Source organism: Elephas maximus, chromosome 11, assembly GCF_024166365.1.
Source record: "Elephas maximus indicus isolate mEleMax1 chromosome 11, mEleMax1 primary haplotype, whole genome shotgun sequence".
In the NCBI taxonomy this organism is placed as follows: Eukaryota; Metazoa; Chordata; class Mammalia; order Proboscidea; family Elephantidae; genus Elephas; species Elephas maximus.
This window is the reverse complement of record NC_064829.1, coordinates 65,652,446-65,678,187: the sequence shown is the minus strand read 5'-3', so window position 1 is coordinate 65,678,187 and position 25,742 is coordinate 65,652,446. Positions and strand designations below refer to the sequence as shown.

At 38.2% G+C, this 25,742-nt stretch overlaps 1 protein-coding gene across 3 annotated transcripts in view; it reads right to left on the bottom strand.

Moving 5' to 3' along the window:
• Window positions 1-25,742, bottom strand: part of WDR7 (WD repeat domain 7) — a 412,772-nt gene that overhangs the window by 73,763 nt on the left and 313,267 nt on the right. For all 3 annotated transcript variants that reach the window (XM_049901825.1, XM_049901822.1, XM_049901823.1), the window contains one exon: window positions 19,106-19,205. In XM_049901825.1, coding sequence (XP_049757782.1) covers window positions 19,106-19,205 — 100 coding nt within the window. The remainder of the gene's footprint in view (window positions 1-19,105; window positions 19,206-25,742) is intronic.

Below are 25,742 nucleotides of genomic sequence, written 5' to 3'. Positions count from 1 at the left end.
TTTAATTTCTCAAGTTACATAAAGAAACAGAAACTTGTGTGGTTTCACAAGAAAAATTATATGGAACCTCAATCAGTGGACCAATATAGGAAGTAAAGGTCTTGGTCCCACATCAAAATAGAAGGGAAATAAAATTATATTTCTAGGATTTAAATTTAAATGAAATATGATTCTATACTTGAGTAACATTTTTGACTGTGTCTGACTGTGTTGGATCTGAGGGCTTTTAGAAGACCTGTGTAGGTGTCTGCCTCCCTCATTAGACAGGAGCTCCATCAGGAGCTGTATTTGAGATAGGAACTACCAAATTATGACAACAAGCTTCCTTAATTCATCATCAGTATCTATTTTATCTATTTAGGACCTGCAATGAACCAGAGACTCATGTCCTCATTATATATGCTTTAGATTCATATTTATTAAATGTCTACCATGTGCCAGGCCTTATTATACAACTGTTCTAAATTTACATGTCAAGGATGAATATAATGAATACAGTACAGTGAATCCAGAATGAATTCAATGTATTGTGACTCTCCTGCCCTATATTTTCTAATTGTGTAGATGACATGTATATAATCTCTATCTACACACAAACAGACACGCTCACACGGAGATATATGCATTGTTAGATATTTATACTCTCATTCTTTTTATGTGTTGAGGGGGAAAAGAATGGCTAGGAGGAAGACTGAATGGCATTGATAAATGTAGACAAAATGAGAAAACTTGAGAAACTGGATTTTAGTATACTTTTTTTTTTTTTTCATGTTTTTTATGTTGAAATGCTTGTAATAACTGCTGGATTTGTAAATAGTAGAACCCTCTGCCTCATTTATTCCCAATCATAAATATGAGTAAGGATGTAGTCTTCTTTCTTGATGTAAAAGTCTTGAATACTGCCATTCAGGCAGCATAACATGGATACAAGACAAACTCAGTGAGAGGCGGCGTGAATAAACATCAACCGAAAAATAGTTCTCTACACAGGCAGTTAAAAATATTCTTTTAAAATTTTAAAACCTTCAGAATAAACGATGGTCTAATCAAGCATTGTTCTAGATATTTGTTTCTCTCCCTAGAGGTTCTTCTCTAAATAGCATTTCACTTTCAAAATGAGAAGCTTGTTAGGTGATTCTTCAGCAGTGTCAGGAAGCCATTGTCTTCTTCAACCATTCGTCTTATTATCACCCCTGATGCTATCTTTCTGGCTGTTGCTCCAGAATGTCATATGAAGCACCTGCCATAAAACCAGCTGCTGAAAAGGGCAGGAAGAAAATATCTAAAACATCACTGTTTGACTAAGCACTGTAGTCAAGGCTCACTGCAATTTCTGCAATTACAGGATAAGTGCCCTCGATATATAAGCGTTACAGATGTCTGCTCAGTGAAAACTGTGCCCGAAGCTTCAAAACTCTGCCTTAAAGAAACATCAATCTTATTGTCCCAAAAAATCCCTAAGGTCTATTGCTCCTCCTAGCTATAGGTAAAATCTTTGTTATTTTTGGAGAGAAGAAGACATTGTTTTCCAAACTTGTATTAATACAGCTGCAGTGCAATGAATTACTTAATATGGCCCTTCTAGCCATGGTCTTTGTACCTCTCACAATGATTGAGTGGGATAATGCAAAAAGGGTATATGGAAACTGTGAAGGCTGGAGTTATGCATTAACATGGCCAGGACATGATTCCCAGTATTGTGTGGCTGTCCTCCATTTCATGTGTGGTGGATCCTGATTGGTGTCTTCAGTTGCATCCTTGCAGGTGGGTGTGACTCAAGCCCCACTTTCACTAAAGTTACATCCTTTCTGGGGTGTGGCCTGCATCTAAGATATACGTAGTGTCCTCTTGAGGCTCTATCTCTCTACATCTGGATCCCGCATCTGGTACGTAATTAATTGACTTCCCCAGAGGCCTGCTGTCTGACCTGCCAATTCTGGGATTCACCAGACTCCACAGCCCTGTGGGCCAGCAGCTTATTGTGTGACTTGATTCACCAGCTTCAGCACACTTGTGAGCTAGCAGCCTGTGTTCTGAACTGCCGGTTTGGGTTCATCAATTCCTGCAGCCACATGGGTCAGGAGAAGCCTATGCCTGACCCACGAATTTGGGACTTGCCAGCCTCCACAAACATGTGAGCCATTTCCTTTATATGGTTCGTGAGTTCTGTGAGACATTGCAGGGAATTAGGGAACCCAAAGACAGGAGGGAGAGTACTGAGGGGAGAGGGAGTAGTTGATGTTAGAGATGATGGAGTGGTACAGCAGCTTGGAAAAGTTGGACAATTGGGACATCTTTAACCTTCACCTCATAGGAAACAGCTTCGTGCTGATCCTTATAAAAGAAATTACTCATTTAGCAGGTATGTTTGCTGACATTTCTTTTTAGCCATTAATATTAGCTTCCTTTTGACATGCAGTAGCTATAGCGTACTCTCCAGAATTAAATGTACTATAGAAAATTACATTGGTTGCTTTAAATCTCATACTGAAAACATTTTCCTATGTTGCCAGGTCTCTTTTTTTTCCTACAAGTACTATTTTGGGTAACATGAAATGTCAGCATTCAGTTATTTCTTTAATGCATTGCTAACACTCTAACTTTATTTACAAAATCTATGTTACTAATTTAGCATTTAATAACTCACAGATAAGAGGTGTTTCTATTTATCTACTGGAGTTATAATACTATGCTGGGAATGACAAATTAAACAGGAATGGCATCTCATTCATAGTCAAAAAGAACATTTCAAGATCTATCCTGAAGTACAGTGCTGTCAGAGATAATATACATATGCCCACAAGGAAGACCAGGCTATTACTCAAATTTACACACCAACCACTGATGCCAAAGATGAAGAAATTGAAGATTTTTACCAACTTCTGCAGTCTGAGATTGATCAAACATGCAATCAAGATGCATTGATAATTACTGGTGATTGGAATGTAAAAAGCTGGAAACGAGGAAGAAGGGTCAGTAGTTGGAAAATATGGCCTTGCTGATAGAAACGACTCTGGTGAGCACATGATAGAATATTGTAAGACTAATGACTTCTTCATCACAAATACCTTTTCCAACAACGTAAACAGTGACTGTACGTGTGGATCTTACCTAATGACTTACACAGGAATCAAAGCAACTACATCTGTGGAAAGAGACAATGGAGAAGCTCAATATCAGTCAGAACAAGGCTGGGGTTGACTGCGGAACAGACCATCAATTGTTCATATGAAAGATCAAGTGGAAGCTGAAGAAAATTAAAACAAAGTTCACGAGAGCCAAAGAACAGCCTAAATTTATCCCACCTGAATTTAGAGACCATCTCAAGAATACTAATGCATTGAACACTAAGGAATGAAGATCAGAAGAGTTGTGGCATGACATCAAGGACATCATACATGAAGAAAGCAAAAGGTTATTAAAAAGACAGGAAAGAAAGAAAAGACAAAAATTGATGTCAGAAGAAACTCTGAAGCTTGCCATTGAATGTAGAGTAGCTACAGTGAACAGAAGAAACAATCACGTAGAACAGCTGAACAGAAGATTTCAAAGGGTGACTCCAGAAGACAAAATAAAGTATTAACATGAAAATGTGTGGAGACCTGGCGTTAGGAAACCAAAAGGAAGACCTCAATTGGCATTTTCAAAGCTGAAAGAACTGGAAGAAAAAATTCAAGCCTCGAGTTGCAATATTTAAGGATTCTTTGGGCTAAATATTGAACAACACAGAAAGCATCAAAAGAAGATGAAAGGAATACACAGAGTTACTGTACCAAAAAGAATTGGTTGATGTTCAATCATTTCAAGAGGTAGCATATTGATCAAGAACCAATGGCACTGAAGGAAGAAGTCCAAGCTGCACTGAAGGCATTGGTGAAAAACAAGGCTCCAGGAATTGACCCAACACCAAATGAGATGTTTCAACAAATAGATGCAATGTTAAAAGTGCTCACTCACCTACACCAAGAAATTTGGAAGCCAGTTACCTGGCCAACTGACTGGAAGAGATCCATATTTGTCCCCATTCCAAAGAAAGGTTATCCAATAGAATGTAGAAATTATTGAACAATATCATTAATATCAAACACGAGAAAAATTTTGCTGAAGATAATTCAAAAAGGTTGCACCAGTACATCAACAGGGAACTGTCAGAGATTCAAGGCAGTTTCAGAAGAGGATGTGGAAAGAGGAATATCATTGCTGATGTTGGATGGGTCTTAGTTGAAAGCAGAGAATACCAGAAAGATGTTTACCTGTGTTTTACTATGTAAAGGCATTTGACCATGTGGGTCATAACAAATTATGGATAACATTGTGAAGAATGGGAATTCCAGAACACTAAAATTGTGCTCATGAGGAACCTGTACATAGACCAAGAGGCAGTCGTTTGAACAGAACATAGTGATACTTAGTGGTGGTTTAAAATAAAAAAAAACTTGTGCGTCAGGGTTGTATCCTTCCACCATACTGATTCAATCTGTACACTGAGCAAATAATCTGAGAAGCCAGACTACATGAAAGAACACAGCATCAGGATTGGAAGAAGACTCATTATAAACCTGTGTATGCAGATGATACAAACTCTCTATCTGTAAGCAAAGAGGACTTGAAGTACTTACTGATGAAGATCAAAGACTACAGCCTTCAGTATGGATTACAGCTATAAAGAAAACAAAAATCCTCACAACTGGACCAATAAGCAACATCGTGATAAACAGAGAAAAGATTGAAATTGTCAAGGATTTTATTTTACTTGGATCCATAATCAATGCCCATGGAAGTAGCAGTGAAGAAATCAAATGATGTATTGCAATGTGCAAATTTGCCACAGAAGACCTCTTTAAAGTGTTAAAAAGCAAAGATGTCACTTCGACAATTAAGGTGCACTTGACCCAAGCCATAGAATTTTCAATCACCTTATATGCATGCAAAAGCTGGACAATGAATAGGAAAGACTGAAGAAGAATTGATGCCTTTGAATTATGGTGTTGGCAAAGAATACTGAATATACCATGGGCTCCCAGAAGGATGAACAAATCTGTCTTGGAGGAAGTATAGCCAGAATGCTCCTTAGAGTGAGTACCGTGAGACTTCGTTTCATACTTTGGACATGTTATCAGGAAGGACCAGTCCCTGGGGAAGGATATCATGCTTGGTAAAGTAGAGAGTCAAGAAAGAAGAGAAAAACCCTTGATCAGATGGACTGACACGTGGCTGCAAATATGAACTTAAACCACAGCAACAATTGTGGGGATGATGAAGGACACCAAGCAGTGTTTCATTCTGTTGCACATAGGGTCGTTATGCGTCAGAGCTGACTCTCCGGAACCTAACAACAACAACATTGATATAACTGTTTTTTTCACATAAAATTTGTGTAATTCCCAGTATAAACAGAATTTGAAAATTGCTGTAATATGAACCATTCACATATATCGGGGGAAACATTTACATAGTTTTTGATACACAGAGGAAAGAGTTGAGCATTGGGCACATTCTTTATGCAAGTATACACCATTGAGGGGAAAGCTCCATGTTCAGAAGCAGATAACCTGGGTTCAAGGTTCACACCTGACAGATACCAAATGTGTGATCCTTGACAAATTCCTTCTCATCTGTATAATGGGCATAATAATAGTAACACATCACTTGGATGTGATGAGGATTAAAGTATAATTATCATTATCCCACTGACACTCAGGCAATTCTGACCCATAGTGACCCTACAGGACAGAGTAGAACTGCCCCACAGGGTTTCCAAGGCTGTGAATCTTTACAGAAGCAGACTGTCTCACCTTTCTCCAGTGGAGTGACTGGTGGGTTTGAAGTACTTAACCACTGTGCTATCAGAGCTCTTTTTAAACTATTAAGTCCTATTTAAATGTAACATCCCAATATTATTATACATCTAGTTATAGTAACTATGCAGTATATGTTGGTTTGTGATGTCTGGTCATGATGTTTGCAAATTCTGGGTGTCTCCTTATAGCCATGCCTTTCCTACCCTCACTCTCAACTCTGCTGAAAAGGGTGAATGGAAGCAGTTGGTAATAAGATTGGGGTACCCACCATGTTCCTGAAAACAGTCTTCAGGAAGAAGGTCAGTTGACGTGGGTATATGTCAATGTCAGAATTTTGTTTCATATATGAAATATACACAGGTTGACATAAGCAGTTCTTAAGTCTTTCCAATGTGTGGGCAAAATGAGGTAACTCTAATAGCTGCTTAACAAGCAAACAAACAAACAAACAAAAAATAGGTTTGCCTTGGGCATTATGCTCTTTTAAACTCCATAATGGGATCAAAATGACAACAGCAACTCAGAAGGGTAGATAAGAACCTTAGGGGGCAGTGAATTGAGGTTAATGGGGGCAGGACAACTCAGAAAAGGAGGGTGAGAATAGTTGCATGACTCGAATAATGCAATCAACGTCACTGAATTGTACATGTAGAAACTGTTGAATTGGTTATGTTTTGCGTGTATTCTCAACAACAAAATAAATAAAATGAAAAAATAGATTCATATTTGTCTATGAGAATATAAATCCCAACAAACCCTGATTCAGAGTGGCCTCCTCTCTTTATCTTCATAATCTCCTCAGACTATGTTGTGGCTTATTCCCTCCTTTTGAGTCTCTCAATGATGTTCATTTTATTATGATTATAACCGCTATAACGTGGTGAGAGGGGCCTACAGAGTTGCCTTTCATACCTGTCTTGGTTCTGCTGGCTTTACTGGCAAATTAAGTCTCTATGTCTGCCAGAATAACTAACAGAGTACTCTGAACTGCCTAAATAATTAGTATTTCCATTGTTTTTGCAAATTCCATTGAGTGATGCCTTCTTTACCAAAACAATGACAGTAACATCCAATAGCAGATTACCTTTTTTTTTAGTATGTTACTGTGTACCATTGAGGTGATTCTGACTATAGACCCTACAGGACAGAGTAGAAGTGCCTCATAGGATTTCCTAGGCTGTAATCTTTATGGGAGCGGATTGCCAGGTCTTTTCTCCTGTACAGCTGCTGGTGGGTTCAAACTGCTGACTTTTCAGTTAGCAGCCTAGCACTTAACCATTGCGCCACCAGGGCTCCTTAGTATAACTAGTCATAATAGGCATTACTCTACCTTTCACCCCACCTACTGTGTCACTTTAACTGATTAACCCATTGCCGTCCAGTCAATTCTGACTCATAAAGACCCTAAAAGACAGAGTAGAACTGCCCCATAGGGTTTCCAAGGAGTGGCTACTGGATTCAAACTGCCGATCTTTTGGTTAGCAGTCAAGCTCTTAACCACAGGCAATATTTCCTACCGATTTATTTTATATCACAAAGTCAAAATATCATTTGAGATCTTAATGCTCTTTTCAGGAAAAGCTAAGAAAAAAAAAATCAGCTCTTTCTTGGTGTGTATGGAAGTTTTTTCCTTTATAAAAAGAGGCAGTAAAAAAGCTGCATAAATATTAAATAAGTAATATTAAAATGGTGAAAACATGACTAAATGGGTAAAGCAAACATTTTGAGCTGAACATTTAAAAGTTAGAAAAGCAAAACAGCTTAGGAAACTGCTAAATTTCTTTGGCAAGGTACGAAACAGCAGTAAATTAAGTCCATACTGTGTAAAGTAGTAATTGGAAGTATTTTCTTTATATACTTTCAGACAACTTGCTAAAATCTGGGCATGCAATTTTACAATTCTGAAATGAATTAGAAATTAGGAACAACCCACATGTGTAACTAAACAAAAAAGATAAAGACAAAAAGTTAGAAAACCGTATCAGGGGTATATGCAATTCTCACCACCTATGGCAGTTCAGGAAAACCTGGTGACGCAATGGTTAGAGTTTGGCTGCTAACCAAAAAGTTGGCAGTTTTAATCTACCAGGCACCCCTGGGAAACACTATGGGGCAGTTCTATTCTGTCCTATAGGGTCACTATGAGTTAGAATCAACCTGATGGCAATGCGTTTGGTTTTTTTTTTGGTATGGTGGCTCAGGAGCCCTGGTGGTGCAGTGGTTAAAGTGCTCAGCTGCGAAAAGAAAGGTCAGCAGTTTGAACCCACCAGTTGCTCCAAGGGAGAAAGATGAGGCAGTCTGCTTCCATAAAGATTGCCTTGGAAACCCTATGGGGCAATTCTACTCTGTTCTATAGGGTCGCTATGAGTTGGAATCGACTTGATGGAATGGGTTTGTTTTTCTTTTTTATGATGGTTCAGTGGTAGAATTTTCACCTTTCATGTAAGAGACCCCAGTTTGATTCCCAGCCAATCTTGTATGAAGCCACTGCCCATCTGTCAGTGGAGGCGTGCGTGTTGTTACGATGCTTACAGATTTCAGTAGACCTTCCAGACTAAAATGGATTAAGAAAAATGGACTGGTGATCTACTTCTGAAAATCAGCCAGTGAAAACCCTGGGGAACACAATGATTCGATCCCGAAACTCTCCCAAGTTGTTCTCACTTTAGTCTTTGCACTAATTGTTCCTTCTTCTTATAATACTCTTCTTTTAGATGGTCATACAGTCTCAGATTAAATGCCACCCCTTCAAAGTGGTCACGCCTGTGGCCCCACTGTATTATACCACTATCTGAAATTTTCTTGTTCAGTGTATTTTCTGTCTCCTCTCACTAGAATACAAACTCCATGAGAGCAGGGTCTATGTCTGTTTTACTTACAGCTGTACCCTCATGCTGACAACAAAGCACAGCTAACAGTAGGTGCTCAATACAATTTGCTATTGTTGAATGAGATATGTGGACTCATAGAGGTATCCATGATATACTGTTAAGTAAAAATAAAAACAGGCTACAGAAAAGTATTATATTATGGGGGGGTGGTGCGAGAGTATTTATAATATCTTGGAAACAAGTCTCAATGTATTTACAACAAACAGTGACACAGGAGTTAACTCTAAGGACAGGTTACATTGGACTTTTTCCACTTTAAATATTTTGGTATTTCTTGTGGGTTTTTCTGTTGTTTTGTTTTTTTAAATGAACATGAATTACATTTATAATCTGAAGAATTAATCTATATATTTCATTTTGGAAAAAAGTGGAATGCCAGGGGAAAAAGTCTTTCTCTTTCACCAGTTACTACATGTCTTTGTCTTCCCTTATTCTCATGTAAATGTCTATCATTCAAGCATTCTATGTAGACTTCTCAAGGGGGAATGGAAAATTACGCAACTCGATTTTGACTAGCCAGGTAACAGTATATTACTATTGTCAATGGAAACAATATTTTTGTCAGAAAAAAAATTGTTTCAGGAAGCTTCATGTTGACAAAAAGAAGAAATTGAATTGGGCATTGGCCATAGCCTGCCAGATCCGGAGATGAAGCAGAATGAAAAAATTTTAGACCAATTCCAAGCCTAATAAAAATCAGATAACAACACATCTGAAGACTGTAACTAGTTTCCTTTTGAGTTATACAAGCAGCCACCTATGCAGCATACAAAGGCTTCTGACTTATGTAAAAATTAAGTTTATAAATAAACTAGACTGAATTTCAGTAGAGTAAGTAATGAAAGGATAAACAATAAAATATGATATACAAATGAGAGAGAAAGAAAATGAGAACATTCACAATTATCTTTGCTGAAAGCAAGAAAAACCACAAAGTAAATTATGTCATCTAGCAAATGAAGAACTGAAAGTTAATAATAATCATATGGGCTGAGTTATTGACCTGATCTTTTATATCTTAAAAAGGATGCTGAGGAAACAGATGTGGACAATTACACAGGAGTAAAGTTCTTGAAAAAAACCTACTGGCCCCAAATTAATATAAGATTTTAAAAACATGCAAACAGATAAGCTGGCAGTTGCGAATAATGGATTTGAAAATCAGTCTAAAATTACTTTCCTCAGAAAGACTCTAACATAGTAGTAATATTGGAAGTAATATTCATAATTTTTTCAAAAATCACTGAAAAAATATCAGTGTGAAGATAGATTAGTATTATGGAAAGAATCAGGATAAAGAGACAATTATTTAACACAGATGAGAGTAGATGAGTAAGTATAATCTTGAAATTTGCTAATTATTTGGTTTGATATTCTATTCATTCTACTTGTAAGATTAATTCAAACAGTTCTAGGGACAAAAAAGCCAAAAAAATCCTAAGAAAAAATTATAACAGATCTGGAACAGAATGAGGTCGACTGATTTTGTTTCGTTTAATTAACCTACGATTACGTAATAATAATGATGATGACTAACACTTTTTGAGTACTGACTATAAGCTAACATTTGCTTTACATACGTTTATTCTTTCAAAGTTTACAACACAATGCTGTGAGGGTTATTATCTCCATTTTAGAGAAGAAACTGAAGCACAGAGTTTAAGCACTTTAACCAACGCCACAAAGCTAAAAACAAGCTGAGCATGGATTTGAACTCAGGCAATCTGACTCCAGAAACTGCTCTCTTAACTGCCCCACTACCCAGCCTTCTCTAGAATGTAGGAAGAAATAAATAGCTTGCCAATTAAATTTCTAGATAATATGAAAGTTAGCATATTATAAACATTAGAAAAGAAATAACTATAATTTTTCTAAGAAATATACGGGCATAAGAGTTTGGAAAGGGCTATGTAACTTACGGGGGGTATAAGGAATTCAAATAAATGTCAAAAATAAATTGCAATAGAAATATTAATGGAAACAGAGCCAGTGTTTATTATTTCTACGTGGATTACCCTCAGCATTTTGTTCCCCAGGAGTGCTTCACCTATGAGTATATAAAAAACCCATTGCTGTCGAATCAATTCCGACTCATAGCGACCCTACAGGACAGAGTAGAACCACCCCATAGAGTTTCCAAGGAGCACCTGGCGGATTCGAACTGCCAACCTCTCGGTGAGCAGCCGTAGCACTTAACCACTACACCACCAGGGTTTCCGTGAGTATATAGTAGTTGTATATATTCAGTGAGGTCGGACTAATTTCAATATTATCTAAAGACAAATAAAATTGGAAATGGTTATCTCCTGAAGTCTTAATTGTATTTGCAATAAATCATCCAACAGATATTTTTGAATGCTTCCAATGTAACCTGGGAGAGGACCACAATAGGGAATGATAGAGAATGGTGTCATTGAAGAAAGGGTATCTCAAAAGCCAAGGGGATTATGAATGATCAAATCTCACATGCCTTGAAGAAGAGGTCAAAGGCCTAATTTAGGCAGTTAACCGAGGAAAAGGGTAGATTCTAGGTACACTACTAAGGAAAAGCTAACTCACCGCAGTGACTAGATATGGATGGGTGAAGGAGAGGCGGTTTGAACTGTTGTTATGTTTTTATGCTACTGACAGAAAAGGGTAGGCTAGGAAAGGATGTTGGGAGAGAGTGGGGGCTCGAGAGATTTTGCCAACATGTGCAATATGAGACAATGGCAAGACGCCCAAAAGGAAATGTCTAGTAGCTAGTTAAAAGTCATGGGGCTGGAATTTAGGGAGGCCTTTTTTTAGCTGTAGACACCGATCTGTCTCAGTACTCAGAGGGGAGCACTGGAGTCAATAATAATGTATGGATCCTCAGCCAAAGTTAAGAGAAGAACAGATGAGTGAAGAAATCTGTACTCGGGGTGGTTGATAGATGAGAATCAAAATTAAGGTACCACAAAAAATTAAGAAATCCAGCTAAGGGTATAGTAAAAAGAAAACCAAGACGGGTGATAGTGCTATGTAAGGCCAGGACTGAGAGCCTTTGACCGAGAGGGAGGTCAGTTCTATTACACAATGCCACGGGGTCAAGGGACCCCTTGCTAATGACTTGGCAAGCGGGCCCTAGCAATGTTGGTTTGTGTGGTTTCAGTTGCTCTGTATAGGTGGGAGCCAGAGGCTCAGAGTAGAGGTTGCTGTAGACCACGCAATCAATATATACAATAGTAAGGGCAAGGACAGAAGAAGAACAGTAGCTACAGAAAGGATTATAAAATACATTTTTAAAAGGAGGCTTTAAGGGTGGATTTGCCACGAAGTTAAGGAATTTTTTTTTGAACAGGTCCCTAATATCTTTTTCTTAAAGCCCCCTCCCCCAATTATACAAGCTTCAGGCCCATAAAACCTGGACTGGCCCCTAGAGCCACACTGAATGAAATACAAACAGATGCTCCCCTACAAGCTGATAAAACTGGTCCTCAAAATGACTTTGCAGATGAGGAAACAACGGGAAAGAGGGAAGAGGGGCTTGATAGGAGGACAATAAAGCAATCTTCCATATACGCTTTAATGTACTTGTGGCTTTTCTGGTTAGTTTAGGAAGATGCTCGGCAGATGCTTGTATATAACATGGCTGGACCAGTTGCTGAGGCCTTGTTGGTTGAAGAAAGGTAAGCCAGGCTGCGCAAAGATGGGTTAAGTTAGGTTTAAAGACTGGTGAAAATGGATTTGGAAAGAAAATAGATTTCTTCCACTTCAATACTACTGAGTGAGCATGAGAGGAGAACAAAGGACATTCAGAAGACAGTGGTACAAGCAGGTGGACATAGTACCCTATTTCCTCCCTCTTCCCTCAGGAGTGCATCTGAAGGTCAGAGGCCAAGGCATCCACACCACAGGGAGCGAGAGAACTGCAAGGTCAGAGGCCAAATCATCCACCCCACAAGGAGAAAGGGATCTGCAAAGTCAGAGGAGCTCAAACTGCAGGCTCACTGCCTTCTGCAGAAAAGTCAGCAGTCCAGGATTTACTTCCTGCTGTATAAGGGGTTTCTAGCTAGACCACAGTCACCACAGTTTTATATATCTAATCAATCTCTGCTTCTATTTTTTCCTTCATTATCTGGCCTATGGCAGACCTGGCCATGCTGTAATACAGAAACATAGGTCTATTCTTCATGAGTTCTAGGAAAGGAATTCCCTATGTTACTACTGAACAAATATTCTATTATCTCTAGCAAAGCAATAATTTAATGAGATGATTCTAAGATACCAAAATATAATTATATCCAAATTACAAATGTATTTTTGGCAAAATTAAGGCATACTTTGTTTTCATTATCCATGTCATAGTATATTTTTTTGCTCCAAAGACTCAGGGTTTTAATTTGGTCAGCACATACTTTATTGTACATCTACTATATACCAGGCACTAGGTGGTATGGGGCATAACAGTTTATAAAGAAAATGTTCTACATCCTACTTTGGTGAGCTGCATTTGGAGTTTTACAAGCTTGTGAGTGCCTATCTAAGACGATCCACTGGTCTCACCCCATCTGGAGTAAGGGAGAATGAAGAAAACCAAAGTCACAGGGAAAGATAAGTCCAAATGACTAATGGACCACAACTACCACAGTCTCCACCAGACTGAATTCAGTGCAACTAGATGGTGCCTGGGGCTACCACCACCCTCTGACAGGGATCACAATAGAGGGTCCCAGACAGAGCTGGAGAAAAATGTAGAACAGAATTCTAACTCTCTCTCTCTCTCTCACACACACACACACACACAAACACACTTACTGAAGATTGGAGAAACCTCAGAGGATGGCCCCTGGACACCGTTTTAACTCAGTATTGAAGTCACTCCGGAGGTTCACCCTTCAGCTAAAGATCCCACAGGCCCATAAAACAAAAGAGGCTAAATGCGCAGGCCAGCCCAGGGGCAAGGACAAGAAGGCAGGAAGGGGCAGGAAAGCTAGTAAAGGGGAACTTAAGGAGGAGAAGGGGACCGTGTGGACACATCGTGGGGTTGGCAACCAATGTCACAAAACAGTATGTGCGTTCATTGTTTAATGAGAAACTAATTTGCTCTGTAAACCTTCATTTAAAGCACACACACAAAAAAAGCTCCTATGGAAACTGAACTTTTGATTGTAAACGGCATCATAAACTCAACACAATACTTTAAAAACAAACAAGAAGAACAGGTCCCTTAAGAAATTTATTTTCAATTTTCAAAAATATGGTTATTTTAATAAATCATGATTTAGAGAAGTCTTTAGTCACACTATCTTTCTCTCATACATCATTGTTCTTTCTGTAGCACTAGACCAAAGCCTGGTAGGAAAATACGTGTCTAGATTTGCCAAAATGGATCTGACGCCTCCAAGTGACACAGGACAAAGTTCATAAGGAAAACTAGCACACAGGAGCCTTAGAGACTCTTGCATGTAGCCAGCAGTAAGACAATGAATGCATTCAGAAAGGATTAGAAAATCAGTGAGATACGATAGTTTAGCAAGACTGCCAAACCAATGGCAAATATTGCTGGAGGGAGGATTTTCATTGCTGGGTTAAGCAAACACATATCTGAAGCTCTAAGAGACTCATGGAACTTAGTCTGCTTATCAAGAGCACTTCCCATCAACAAAATTTAAGTACTTCATGGGGAAGTAGACACTTTTAAAATTTAATTAAGCAAAATTGGAGTCAGGTATATTCCTAAATTGCTAGCAATTGCCAAGTAAAAATGCAGTGTCAGAGGGATTTTAACCACTGAATGTCAAAGTTTCTGATTTCCATACTCAGTGGAGACTCAGTCTAACACCACAGGCTAGAGCTGCTTTCAGAAAGGAAATCTCCACATGGCCTAAGGCAGTGCTGTTTCAGCTTTTCCACCAAAGTGCTCCCAGCTGAGGAGCAGGAACTCCTACCCCTGTGGAGAATCCCTGAGGGTCTACTAATATACACCCCCTCAAGTTTCATCTTTAAAATTCTCTAAAATTAATGTAATTGAATTGTAATGGAATGTATTTCCAAGTTTATTTTAACTACTTGGCAGGCATTGTGCTAAGAGTTTTACATAAATTATCTTATTTACTTCTCACAGGAACAGGCACTATTTCTATCACCATTTTACAGAGGAGGAAACTTCAGCTCAAGGAAGTTAAGAAAATTTCCCAAGCCTATAAAATTAATAAGCGGTGGAGATGGAATTCAAGCCAACAGAAGTTTCTCATTCTTCTGATCCATTATATTGTACTATAATGTTTTAAATTACTTTTCAGTTAAATTAGTTAACTCCTTCTGCTCAGTTATCTAAGTCAGGAGGCAGTAAACATTTTCTGCGAAGAGCCGTACCATAAACATTTTAAGCTTTGTGGACTACAGTCTTTGCTAGCACAACTATTCAATTCTACCATTGTAGTGTAAGAACAGTCCTAGATGGTACATAAGCGAATGACAGTGGCTGTGTTCCAAAATAATTCTATCTACTGAAACAGGCGGCAGGCCAGATTTGGATCATAGTTTGCAGATCCCTGATATAAACAAAACTCATGATCCAGATGTTGTTGTTAGGTGCCACAGTGTTGGTACCAACTAACAGCAACCTTATGTACAACAGAATGAAACACTGCCTGGTCCTGTGACATGCTCATAATCTTTGCTATGCTTGACCCCATTGTTACAGCCACTGTGTCAATCCATCTCGTTGAGGATCTTCTTTGTCACTGACCCTCTACTTTACCAAGCATGATGTTCTTCTCTAGGGACTGGTTCCTCCTGATAACACGTTCAAAGTACACAAGAAGAAGTCTTGTCATCCTCGCTTCTAAGGACCATTCTGGCTGCACTTCTAAGACAGATTTGTTTGTTCTTCTGGCACTCCACGGTATACTCAATATTCTTCTCCAACACCATGAATCAAAGGCATCAATTCTTCTTCAGTCTTCTTATTCACTGTCCAGCTTTCGAATGCACATGAGGCAATTGAAAATACCGTGGCTTGGGACAGGTGCACCTTAGTCCTCAAGGTGACATCTTTGCTTTTTAACAGATATGTCACATTTATCTTATGATTTTGCATGTTCTCCTAGTTTGAGAAGAACAAGTCCAAAGAAAACTGATTAAAAAAAGAAAAACAAGAGAGAAGCCAACACAAGAAGAGAAAGAGATTTCATTTTTCTATTCAATCCTTTTCTAGCCAGTCTAATAACAAGGGCAGGGGGCATGAATGTCTCTCCCTTCACTCCCTCAGCCATGTGTCTTCTGCTTTCCCTGTGTCCCATGGATCTTCTCCTCTTTGGGCTCCTCTCGGTCCCCTGGACAGGCCACAGCAGATTTTCCCAGCAGTGTGACCCCCTCTAAAGTCAAAGTTCCTACCCTAAAGTCAAGTGAATTTGCTTATTGTCTCTTCTACATTTTTTATGTCATATCCTTGTGTCTTTGCTCATGCTAGGAAATTGTCACATTCTCTCTGTTAACCAATTCCAGCAGGTTCTTGGAGACGTGCTTTACTGCATTTCTAGTTCAATAATGATCCTTTGTGGTCTTTGATCTTCATCAGTAAGTGCTTCAAGTCCTCTTCAAGTCAATAAAACACAGGTAAACATCTTTCTGGTATTCTCTGCTTTCATCTAGGATCCATCTGACATTAGCAATGATATCCCTGGTTCCACATCCTTTTCTGAATCCGGCCTGAATTTCTGACAGTTCCCTGTTGATATACTGCTGCAGCTGCTTTTGAATGATCTTCAGCAAAATTTTACTTACATATGATATTAATGATATTGTTAGATAACATCTGCATTTGTTTGGGTCACCTTTCTTGGGAATAGGCATAAATACTGATCTCATCCTGTCAGTTAGCCAGGTAGCTATGTTCCAAATGTCTTGGCATAGATGAGTGAGCACTTCCAGAGCTGCATCCATTTGTTGAAACATCTCAATTCATATTCTGTCAATTCCTGGAGCCTTTTTTTCCACCAGTGCCTTCACTGCAGCTTAGACCTCTTCCTTCAGTACCATCGGATCCTGATCATATCTTACCTCTTGAAATGGTCAAACATCAACCAGTTCTTTTTGGTATAATGATTCTGTGCATTCCTTCCATCTTCTTTTAATGCTTCCTGTATCATTTAATATTTTCCCCATAGAATCCTTCACTATTATGTCTCGAAGCTTGAATTTTTTCTTCAGTGCTTTCAGCTTGAGAAATGCTGAGCATGTTGTTCCCTTTTGGTTTTCTATTTCCAGCTCTTTGCGCATGTTATTATAATACTTTACTTTGTCTTCTTGAGCCACCCTTTGAAATCTCCTGTTCAGTTCTTTTACTTCATCATTTCTTCCTTTTGCTTTAGCTACTCGACGTTCAAGCTCAAGTTTCAGAGTCTCTTCTGACATCCATTTTGGTTTTTCTTTCTTTCCTATCTTTTTAATGACCTCTTGCTTTCTTCATGGATGATATTCTTCAAGTCATTCCACAACTCGTTCGGTCATTAGTGTTCAACGTGCCAAATCTATCCTTGAGAGAGTCTCTAAATTCAGGTGGGATATACTCAAGGTCATACTTTGGGTGTCGTGGACTTGTTTAAAGTTTCAGCTTGAACTTGCATATAAGCAATTGACGGTCTGTTCTGCAGTTGGCCCCTGGCCTTGTTCTGACTGATGATACTGAGCTTTTCTATCGTCTCTTTCCACAGACGTAGTCGATTTGATTCCTGTGTATTTCATTGGGTGAGGTCCACGTGTATAGTCGCCGTTAATGTTGGTAAAAAAGGTATTTGCAATGAAGAAGTCATTGGTCTTGCAATATTCTATCATGCGAACTCCGGCATTGTTTCTATCGCCAAGGCCATATTTTCCAACTACCGATCCTTCTTCGTTTCCACCTTTCACATCCTAAGCACCAGTAAATTATCAATGCATCCTGATTGCATGTTTGATCAATTTCAGACTGCAGAAGCTGGTAAAAACCTTCAATTTCTTCATTTGTGGCCTTAGTGGTTGGTGTATAAATTTGAATAATAGTCGTATTAACTGGTCTTCTTGTAGGCGCATGGATATTATCCTATCACTGACAGTGTTGTACTTCAGGATAGATCCTGAAATGTTCTTTTTGAGGATGAATGAAATGCTGTTCTTCTTCAAGTTGCCATTCCCAGCATAGTAGACCATATGATTGTCCGGTTCAAAATGGCCAATACCAGTCCATTTCAGCTCACTAATGCCTAGGATATCAGTGTTTATGCATTCCATTTCATTTTTGAAAAATTCTAATTTTCCTAAATTCATACTTCGTACCTTCTAGGTTCTGATTATTAATGGATGTTTGCAGCTGCTTATTCTCATTTTGAGTCATGCCAGATCAGCAAATGAAGGTCCCAAAAGCTTGACTCCATCCACGTCATTAAGGTCAATTCTATTTTGAGGAGGCAGTTCTTCCCCCATTGTATTTTGAGTGCCTTCCAACCTGGGGGGCTCATCTTCTGGCATTATATCAGACAACGTTACGTAGGCCACTGGGTCCTTCTTCTTAGTCTGTCTTAGCCTGGAAGCTCAGCTGAACCCTGTCCACCATGGGTGACCCTGTTGGTATCTGAATACCGGTGGCATAGCTTCCAGCATCACAGCAATACGAAAACCCCCACAGTATGACAAACTGACAGACATGTGGAGGGTTTACCAATGAGCATTATCAATTTTCCATGATCACAGTAGAGCCTAGACTTAGGTTTGCTATTAATCAGCAGTGTGACACTGGGAAAAGGAGGTTTAAAGTACCTAAGCTTTGATTCCCTTGTATCTAAAGTGGTGATAAGACTTGCCCTGTCCACACAACTGGTATATTTTGAGAATCAAGTGAGAAAATTATAGAATAAATTTTCACAAACAACAAAATGTTGTAAAAAAAATTATTATTTTTATTTCAAATAGAACACCAATTTCCTTTTTATGGAGCCACAATAAATGCTATTGTGAAGATTTCTCCTTTTTAATGGACTCTGACTAGATGATTGTCCCTAACTGCTAAATATCTCACTTTAATTAGTAGTCAGAAAATTAATTTTTGTTCACCATTATATCAAAATAACACATCATCAAACTTTATTCAGAAAACATACGACAAAAATAAGTAAGAAAATTAGGAAACTTTGTTTAAGAAAAGGATATGATTTACTGCAAAGTAGTTTGCGAGCAGGAACCCCTGGTTCTGGGCTTTGTTATTAACCCATCTGGGGCAGCCCTTCAGTCCCAGTGAATAAAGACAGTAGGGCTCTATATTCTTTGAGTCCTTCATTAAACTATTGATCCCTTTAGCATTATCCATAATGTTCCAGCAGCTCAGCATGTCAACTAGTGAAGTGCTCAGTCTCTCTCTCCTTTCAATAACTTCCATACTTTATGGAGCGGAAGTCACAATGATTTATTTACCTGACATTTTCCAGTCCGGATGTCGTACAGGGCCACTGAACCATGGCGAGCTCCAACTGCTATTCTGTGATTCCGCTCATAATAGCTGACCATGTAGAACCTGAATTGAACATTTTAACAAAAACAAAAAAACAGGTGAGATGACCTGTATGGAAGTGTGCTGCAACACATTCCAAAGATTAAAGCCAGCGCTGGCATATTTTACTGTATTAAGATTTTTCCAAAATGCTTCTTTTTAGTAATTCTTAGAATCAACAGAAAGAAAAACAATGCATTGTAACACTTAGGCCTGATGATAATTATTTTCAATGAAAAACTTCATAATTGCAAACATCCTTGTGTTTTTGAAACAAGAAATGAGGAACAAATGCAAAAGGATAAAATATGAAAATGCAGTTTTGCTACAGTGACTATGATGCGAATATTTCTATTTGAACAGGATGAAAAAGACAATAGGGCCTACATATTCAATCTAATTATGTTCTCATGGTTTATTATAGTATTAAGGAATTAAATATACTTTCTAGCAAAAGAATCATAAAATAGTTACATAAATTTTATGCTTAAGTTCATATCAGTAATTTACAGGGAAACTAGAAAGCTATCCACCAGAGAAAAGCTATCCTGCTAATTCTCTAGATTCTCCACATTTACCAGATTATCTAAACGACAGGCAGGACTACATGCAGTATGAATAAGCATATTTAGTGCTTACATTTTTTTATTGCATTACATAAAAATAGAGTTTACGGAGGATGGTCTGAAGGCTTTAAGAGGTGATTTATTTATTTTTAATATTTTTCTTATTTTTATATTAGTTTTCATGACTGGATTAGCTATCTGAATTCATGATTTAAGCTTTGTCATACTGATTTTGTATCTATATATAGCTAGGATCTGGGAAGGTGTAGACACGTAAATAGGGTATAGTTTTATATGCCCAAAGAGTTTTGAATATTCCGTCCCATTCCTTAGTCCTACTTTCTCAGTGCTAATTGCCTGGATGAACAAGCAGGCTGTCCTAAATATTTTTGAAGCCTTTGAATCAATGCTACTACACATTCCTTGACTTCTTCCCTTTGGTTCCATACTACAAACCTAATTTTTTGTTATTATTTTCTAAAAAGAGGGAGGGGTAGGTAAAGTAGACGACAAAAAAAATTTTTTTTTCCCCCTAATGCTTTCTTGAGATAGATAGAGAGTAAAAATCTACTAGGGCATGGGAATGCATTTCTGAAATTCTGGACAGGTGGGAGAGAGAGCCCCAGAGAGAAAGAAAGAGAGAATGTTTCAATGTGAGCATTTTGATAAAACCATGTAGGCATTAGTAGGCATTATGATGTAATACTTATTTCACAGATTTAGAATGCAAAATGTTAAGCTTTTAATTGTTTTATTTGTTACTATGGAAACCCTGGTGGCGTAGTGGTTAAGTGCTACGTGCAGCTGCTAACCAAAAGGTTGGCAGTTCAAATCCACCAGGTGCTCCTTGGAAACTCTATGGGGCAGTCAGTTCTACTCTGACCTATAGGGTCACTATGAGTCGAAACTGACTTGACAGAAACAGGTCTGAACTTTGGTTTTATCATGCAATGTGAACAAAAAATACTTTTTCCTATCCCTAAGCCTCACCCAACCACCAGCTCTTCCCTTTTACTGAAAGATTAATGCTTGATTACTGTCACAAGGAAGACACTGGGCTTTGCTGTGCTCAGGATGGGGTTGCCGTCTTTGTATATTGGTTTGAGGGAAAGGAAGGTACAAAATAGTCCTAAAACATACGAAGCTTTCACCACTAATGTTTAGTAAAAAGGTAGTTTCTCAACGTTTTTCCTGTCTAAAGCATCATATTATTCTACCTCAGTAGAGGCAATCTACATTCTAAATCTAACATTCTTTTACTTGGAAATAAAAATTAGAGCATTTAAAAACATTTAGTATTTATGTTACTCAATAATTACTGTGGCCTAAGTATTGGGTGGAGCCCTAGTGGCACAGTGGTTAAAAGATTGGCTTCTAACCAAAGGGCTAGCAGTTCGAATCCACCAACTGCTCCTTGGAAACCCTATGGAGCAGTTCTACTCTGTCCTATTGGGTTGCTATGAATTGGAATTGACTCAACAGCAATGGGTTTTTAAGTATTGGATACTACTATGTACCTGTGTCTATATATATATCTACAGCTATACACACATACACATAATTTATATCCTATTACAGTAATACGGACTATAATATCTAACAAATATTTTAACAAATATTTATTCTGTGCAGAAGGGTAATGGCCATGAAAAAAATGGCCACAGGAAAACAAAATTTCCAGACGTATTTTTAATCTAATGTTAAACGTGGCACAGATGTAACTAAAAAAAAAAAAACAAAAAAAGTTTTTTTTTTTTAGATGTAACAGCTATAATGACAACATTCTTCTGAAAAACAAATATAATTACACCCCCCAAGACCCTTTTAAAATAAAACAGAGGTGGAATACATTTATGTTAACAAAATTATACTTACTTAAACTAGAATCTGAAGTGTTTTTGTTACATTGCCCGTTTTCTATGCTCTGGATATCAACCTCATTCTTCTATATCATCTACCAACACCATTATTTATGGGAAGAAAAAAAGATCAAATCTATTCTTGGTATCAAATCTTTAACCTGCCTGAAAGGACCATATGTTACAGGTCTGCCATTTTTCATTCTTTGCAATTTACTACAAGACTAAGGCTTCTAAACAATATCTTAAAGAGTTCTGGACAGTAAAGGTCTAATGGCACGTTTTTATCTGTGAGTCTTTTATTAAACTTTTTATTTAACAGTGGGTGTCGACATAGAGGGAATGAGTGGTGTGTATGCAGTCACTTCACAAGTAGCCACTGTGGGGACTGGTTGCAGTGAGCCAATTTCTGCTGAGGGTTTCCCTGGGCCAATGTCCAGAGCCCACCATACCCCTAGAGCACTCTTCTCCTAGAGCTCTCCACCTGGAGGCTGTCAAGATTAAGTGTGGTGAGATTCACTTTACTTGCTCCCACTCCCCAGGGTATCAAAGGATTGGACAGGAGGGTCCATTATTGTTTCTAATAATATTCTAGTGTTGACCTGATCTCACATGAAAGTCTTGGATTTCTCCAAAATTTGGGGGTGGGGAGGGGGGAGAAGTCTCAGAGTTAGGGATCATGTATGCTGTGCCTTCTGCAAACAGTATCTCAGTCTTCATTTCACTGCATTTATAACATGTCACCTGGGCAGCATTTCTTGGGCAACAACTTGGCAAGAATCCTTTTGTTATATTCACAAGGAAACTCTATTAAATCAGAGACAACATTACCACTCACGTAACTGAACGAAGAATAAAGTGGAATTGGGCTATGATATAATACGTATTTCTCGCTGGGACTGGGGCTGTCATTAACCAAAAAGTTTAAAAGTTCCTCATTCGCCCACATGCAGCCAAAGTGATCCTTTCAAACATAAACCAGATCACCTTCTGCTCACAACTGTTCTTTAAGGTCTTACATAATCTGGTCCCCATACCTCTCAGACTTAATTTCCTACCACTCTCCTCTTTGCTCACCCTGCTAGTCATGTTGATCTCCTAGTATTTTCTTGAATATGCCAAGAATATCCCCATTTCACGGCTTTTACACTTGCTGCTGCCTCTGCTTCAAAAACTGACCTGAGTGCTACCTCCACGGCTCATGCCCTTACTTCATTTAGGTTTCTGTTCCTAGGTTATCTTGATAAAAGAGGCCTTTATGGACCACCTTACTTAACGCAGTTAACCCACTCCCATTACTCTGTAGCCCATTATCCTATTTTACTTTCCTTTATTGTACTTTTCACTTCTGAAATACGAAACACTATTTTTCTAATTTATTGGTTATTTTCCTCCATCAGGGACTTTGTCTTGTTCACTGCTGTATCCTTGCTGCCTAAAACAAAACATTTGTTGAATGTATAAATACATAAATACGGTCATAAGCAAGCAGGAAACAACAGTAAGAAGTTCAAAACACTATGCTTATCCTTCAGTGACTAGTATATAAACAATGCTAATCACATGGATTTTTTAAGAATAATAAATATTTTATAGGGTCTGAAATAATAATTGAGATGAACAACAAATGAAACAAAAGCTGTCCAAAAAGTCAGGCATAAATAAAAATCTAGAAAGCTCTTTTCAAAATGTATTTTCGATGGAGACAAACAATTGCAGATTTACAAGAAGTTATCTATAAAGGCCCCTGGGACCTGGGTACATTATCATGAGACAGATGGCTGCATCATGGGAAATATTTAATCATATCTTAGGGAATTTTTTTTTAGGGAACTAGAAAAGATTAACTGGGCTGAAAATCATAAAGGTTAATATAAATAGTCTAAGTAATGATATATACAATAAAGTATATTTTTTGGTATAAAGTTGCCCTGTGAATAAAAATGATTCTAACAATTTGCCAAATACTTGGATCATCACACATAAATTTCAACGAATATGATAGTATCACACAAAACACAATTAAGAGAAACAATCACTTATAATATTTGTTATTAAATACTAAAAAAGATTATTGAGAGGGGGTGGATGATACAATCCATTTCCCCAAAGCCGTATTTGTATTCAGGAGTAACCCTGAATACCCCATAATGGGTTGGTTTAGGGTTTCAAACACAACTGTGAACTGAGGGGCCTCTGACACAGGGCCCTGGAGCAACTCACTGTGCTCGTGTGTCCAGCTGGCCAGCCAGTACCTGAGTCTCTGAATAACTTTGGTACGCTTTACTTACAGTCTCCCTTGGATTAATGAGTTTTCATCTTTACAAAAAATGACCATCAAATAAGAGAAAATTTGTGTGAAATTTAAAATTTTGAAAAGATAGGAAAAGGAAACGTGCAGCTCGCTGCAGTAATATGATTTGGGAGAAAGCCTAGAACCTGTACAATCACTTTCTTAACTATGAATTTGGCAGTCTACAATGATCTTAGGATGTTACATAACTACTGTACATCAAATCCTTGAGCATTAAAATACAACAAGAAATACTCTTCAATTAATCCAAAATTAACTTCTGGATGAGTATGAAACTACCTGAACTCCAAGGACGTACAGAACAGAAAGTGTGGAGAATAACTACCTTTAAAAAAACAAAAACAATAACAAAACAATATAAAACTTACTAACTACAACTACTGCCACTTACAGTTAACATTTACTGGGCACTGTCCTAAGTATTTGTAAAAGCATTTTCATAAGTAACATAGGTATTATGAACAATTTTTATAGAGTTGATTTTAGAAATTCTAAACACTGATTTAAAATGCTTTATAAACTTTTGATTCTTTTTCTTTTTTAACTTTTATTGTGCTTTAAGTGAAAATTTACAAACCAAGTCAGTCTTTCATACAAAAACTTATATACACCTTTCTATATACTCCTAGTTGCTTTCTCTCTGATGAGACAGCACACTCCTTCCCTCACTCTCTATTTTCACATCCATTCGGCCAGCCTCTGCCTCCCTTGGCCCTCTCATCTCTTCTCCAGACAGCAGCTGCCCACGTAGTCTCATGTGTCTACTTGATCCAAGAAGCTCATTCTTCACCAGTATCATCTTCTATCCCATAGTCCAGTCCAATCCCTGCCTGAAGAGTTGTCTTTGGGAATGGTTCTTGTAATGGGCTAACAGAAGGTATGGGGACCATGACCTCTGGGGTCCTTCTAGTCTCAGTCGGACCATTAAATCTGCTCTTTTTCAAGAATCTGGGGTCTGCATCCCACTGCTCTCCTGCTCCCTCACGGTTTCTCTGTTGTGTTCCCTGTCAGGGCAGTCATTGCTTGTAGCCAGGCACCATCAAGTTCTTCTGGTCTCAGGCTGATATAGCCTCTGGTTTACGAGGCCCTTTCTGTCTTTTGGGCTCAAAGTTACCTTGTGTCATTGTGTTCTTCATTCTCCTTTGATCCAGGTGGGTTGAGATCAATTCCTGCATCTTAGATGGCAGCTTGCTAGCGTTTAAGACCCCAGATGCCACTCTCCAAAGTGGGATGCGGAATGTTTTCTTAATAGATTTTATTATGCCAATTGACTTAGATGTCCTCTGAAACCAAGGTCCCCAGCCCCCTGCCCCTGCTACGCTGGCCTTCAAAGTGTTCAGTTTATTCAGGAAATTTCTTTGGTTTTGGTTTAGTACAGTTGTGTGGACCTCTCCTGTATTGTGTGTTGTCTTTCCCTTCACCTAAAACAGTTCTTGTCTACTATCTAATTAATAAAAACCCCTCTCCCTCCCTCCCTCCCCACTCTCTCGTAACCATCAAAGAATATTTTCTTCTCTGTTTAAACTATTTTTGAGTTCTTATAAGAGTGGCCTCATACCATATTTGTCCTTTCGCAACTAATTTCACTCAGCATAATGCCTTCCAGATTCTGCCACGTTATGAAATGTTTCACAGATTCATCTCTGTTCTTCATCGATGCGTAGTATTCCATTTTGTGAATATACCATAATTTATTTCTCCATTCATCCGTTGATGGGCACCTTGGTTGCTTCCATCTTTTTACTATTTTAAACAGTGCTGCAATAAACATGGGTGTGCATATATCTGTTTGTTTAAAGGCTCGTATTTCTCTAGGATATAT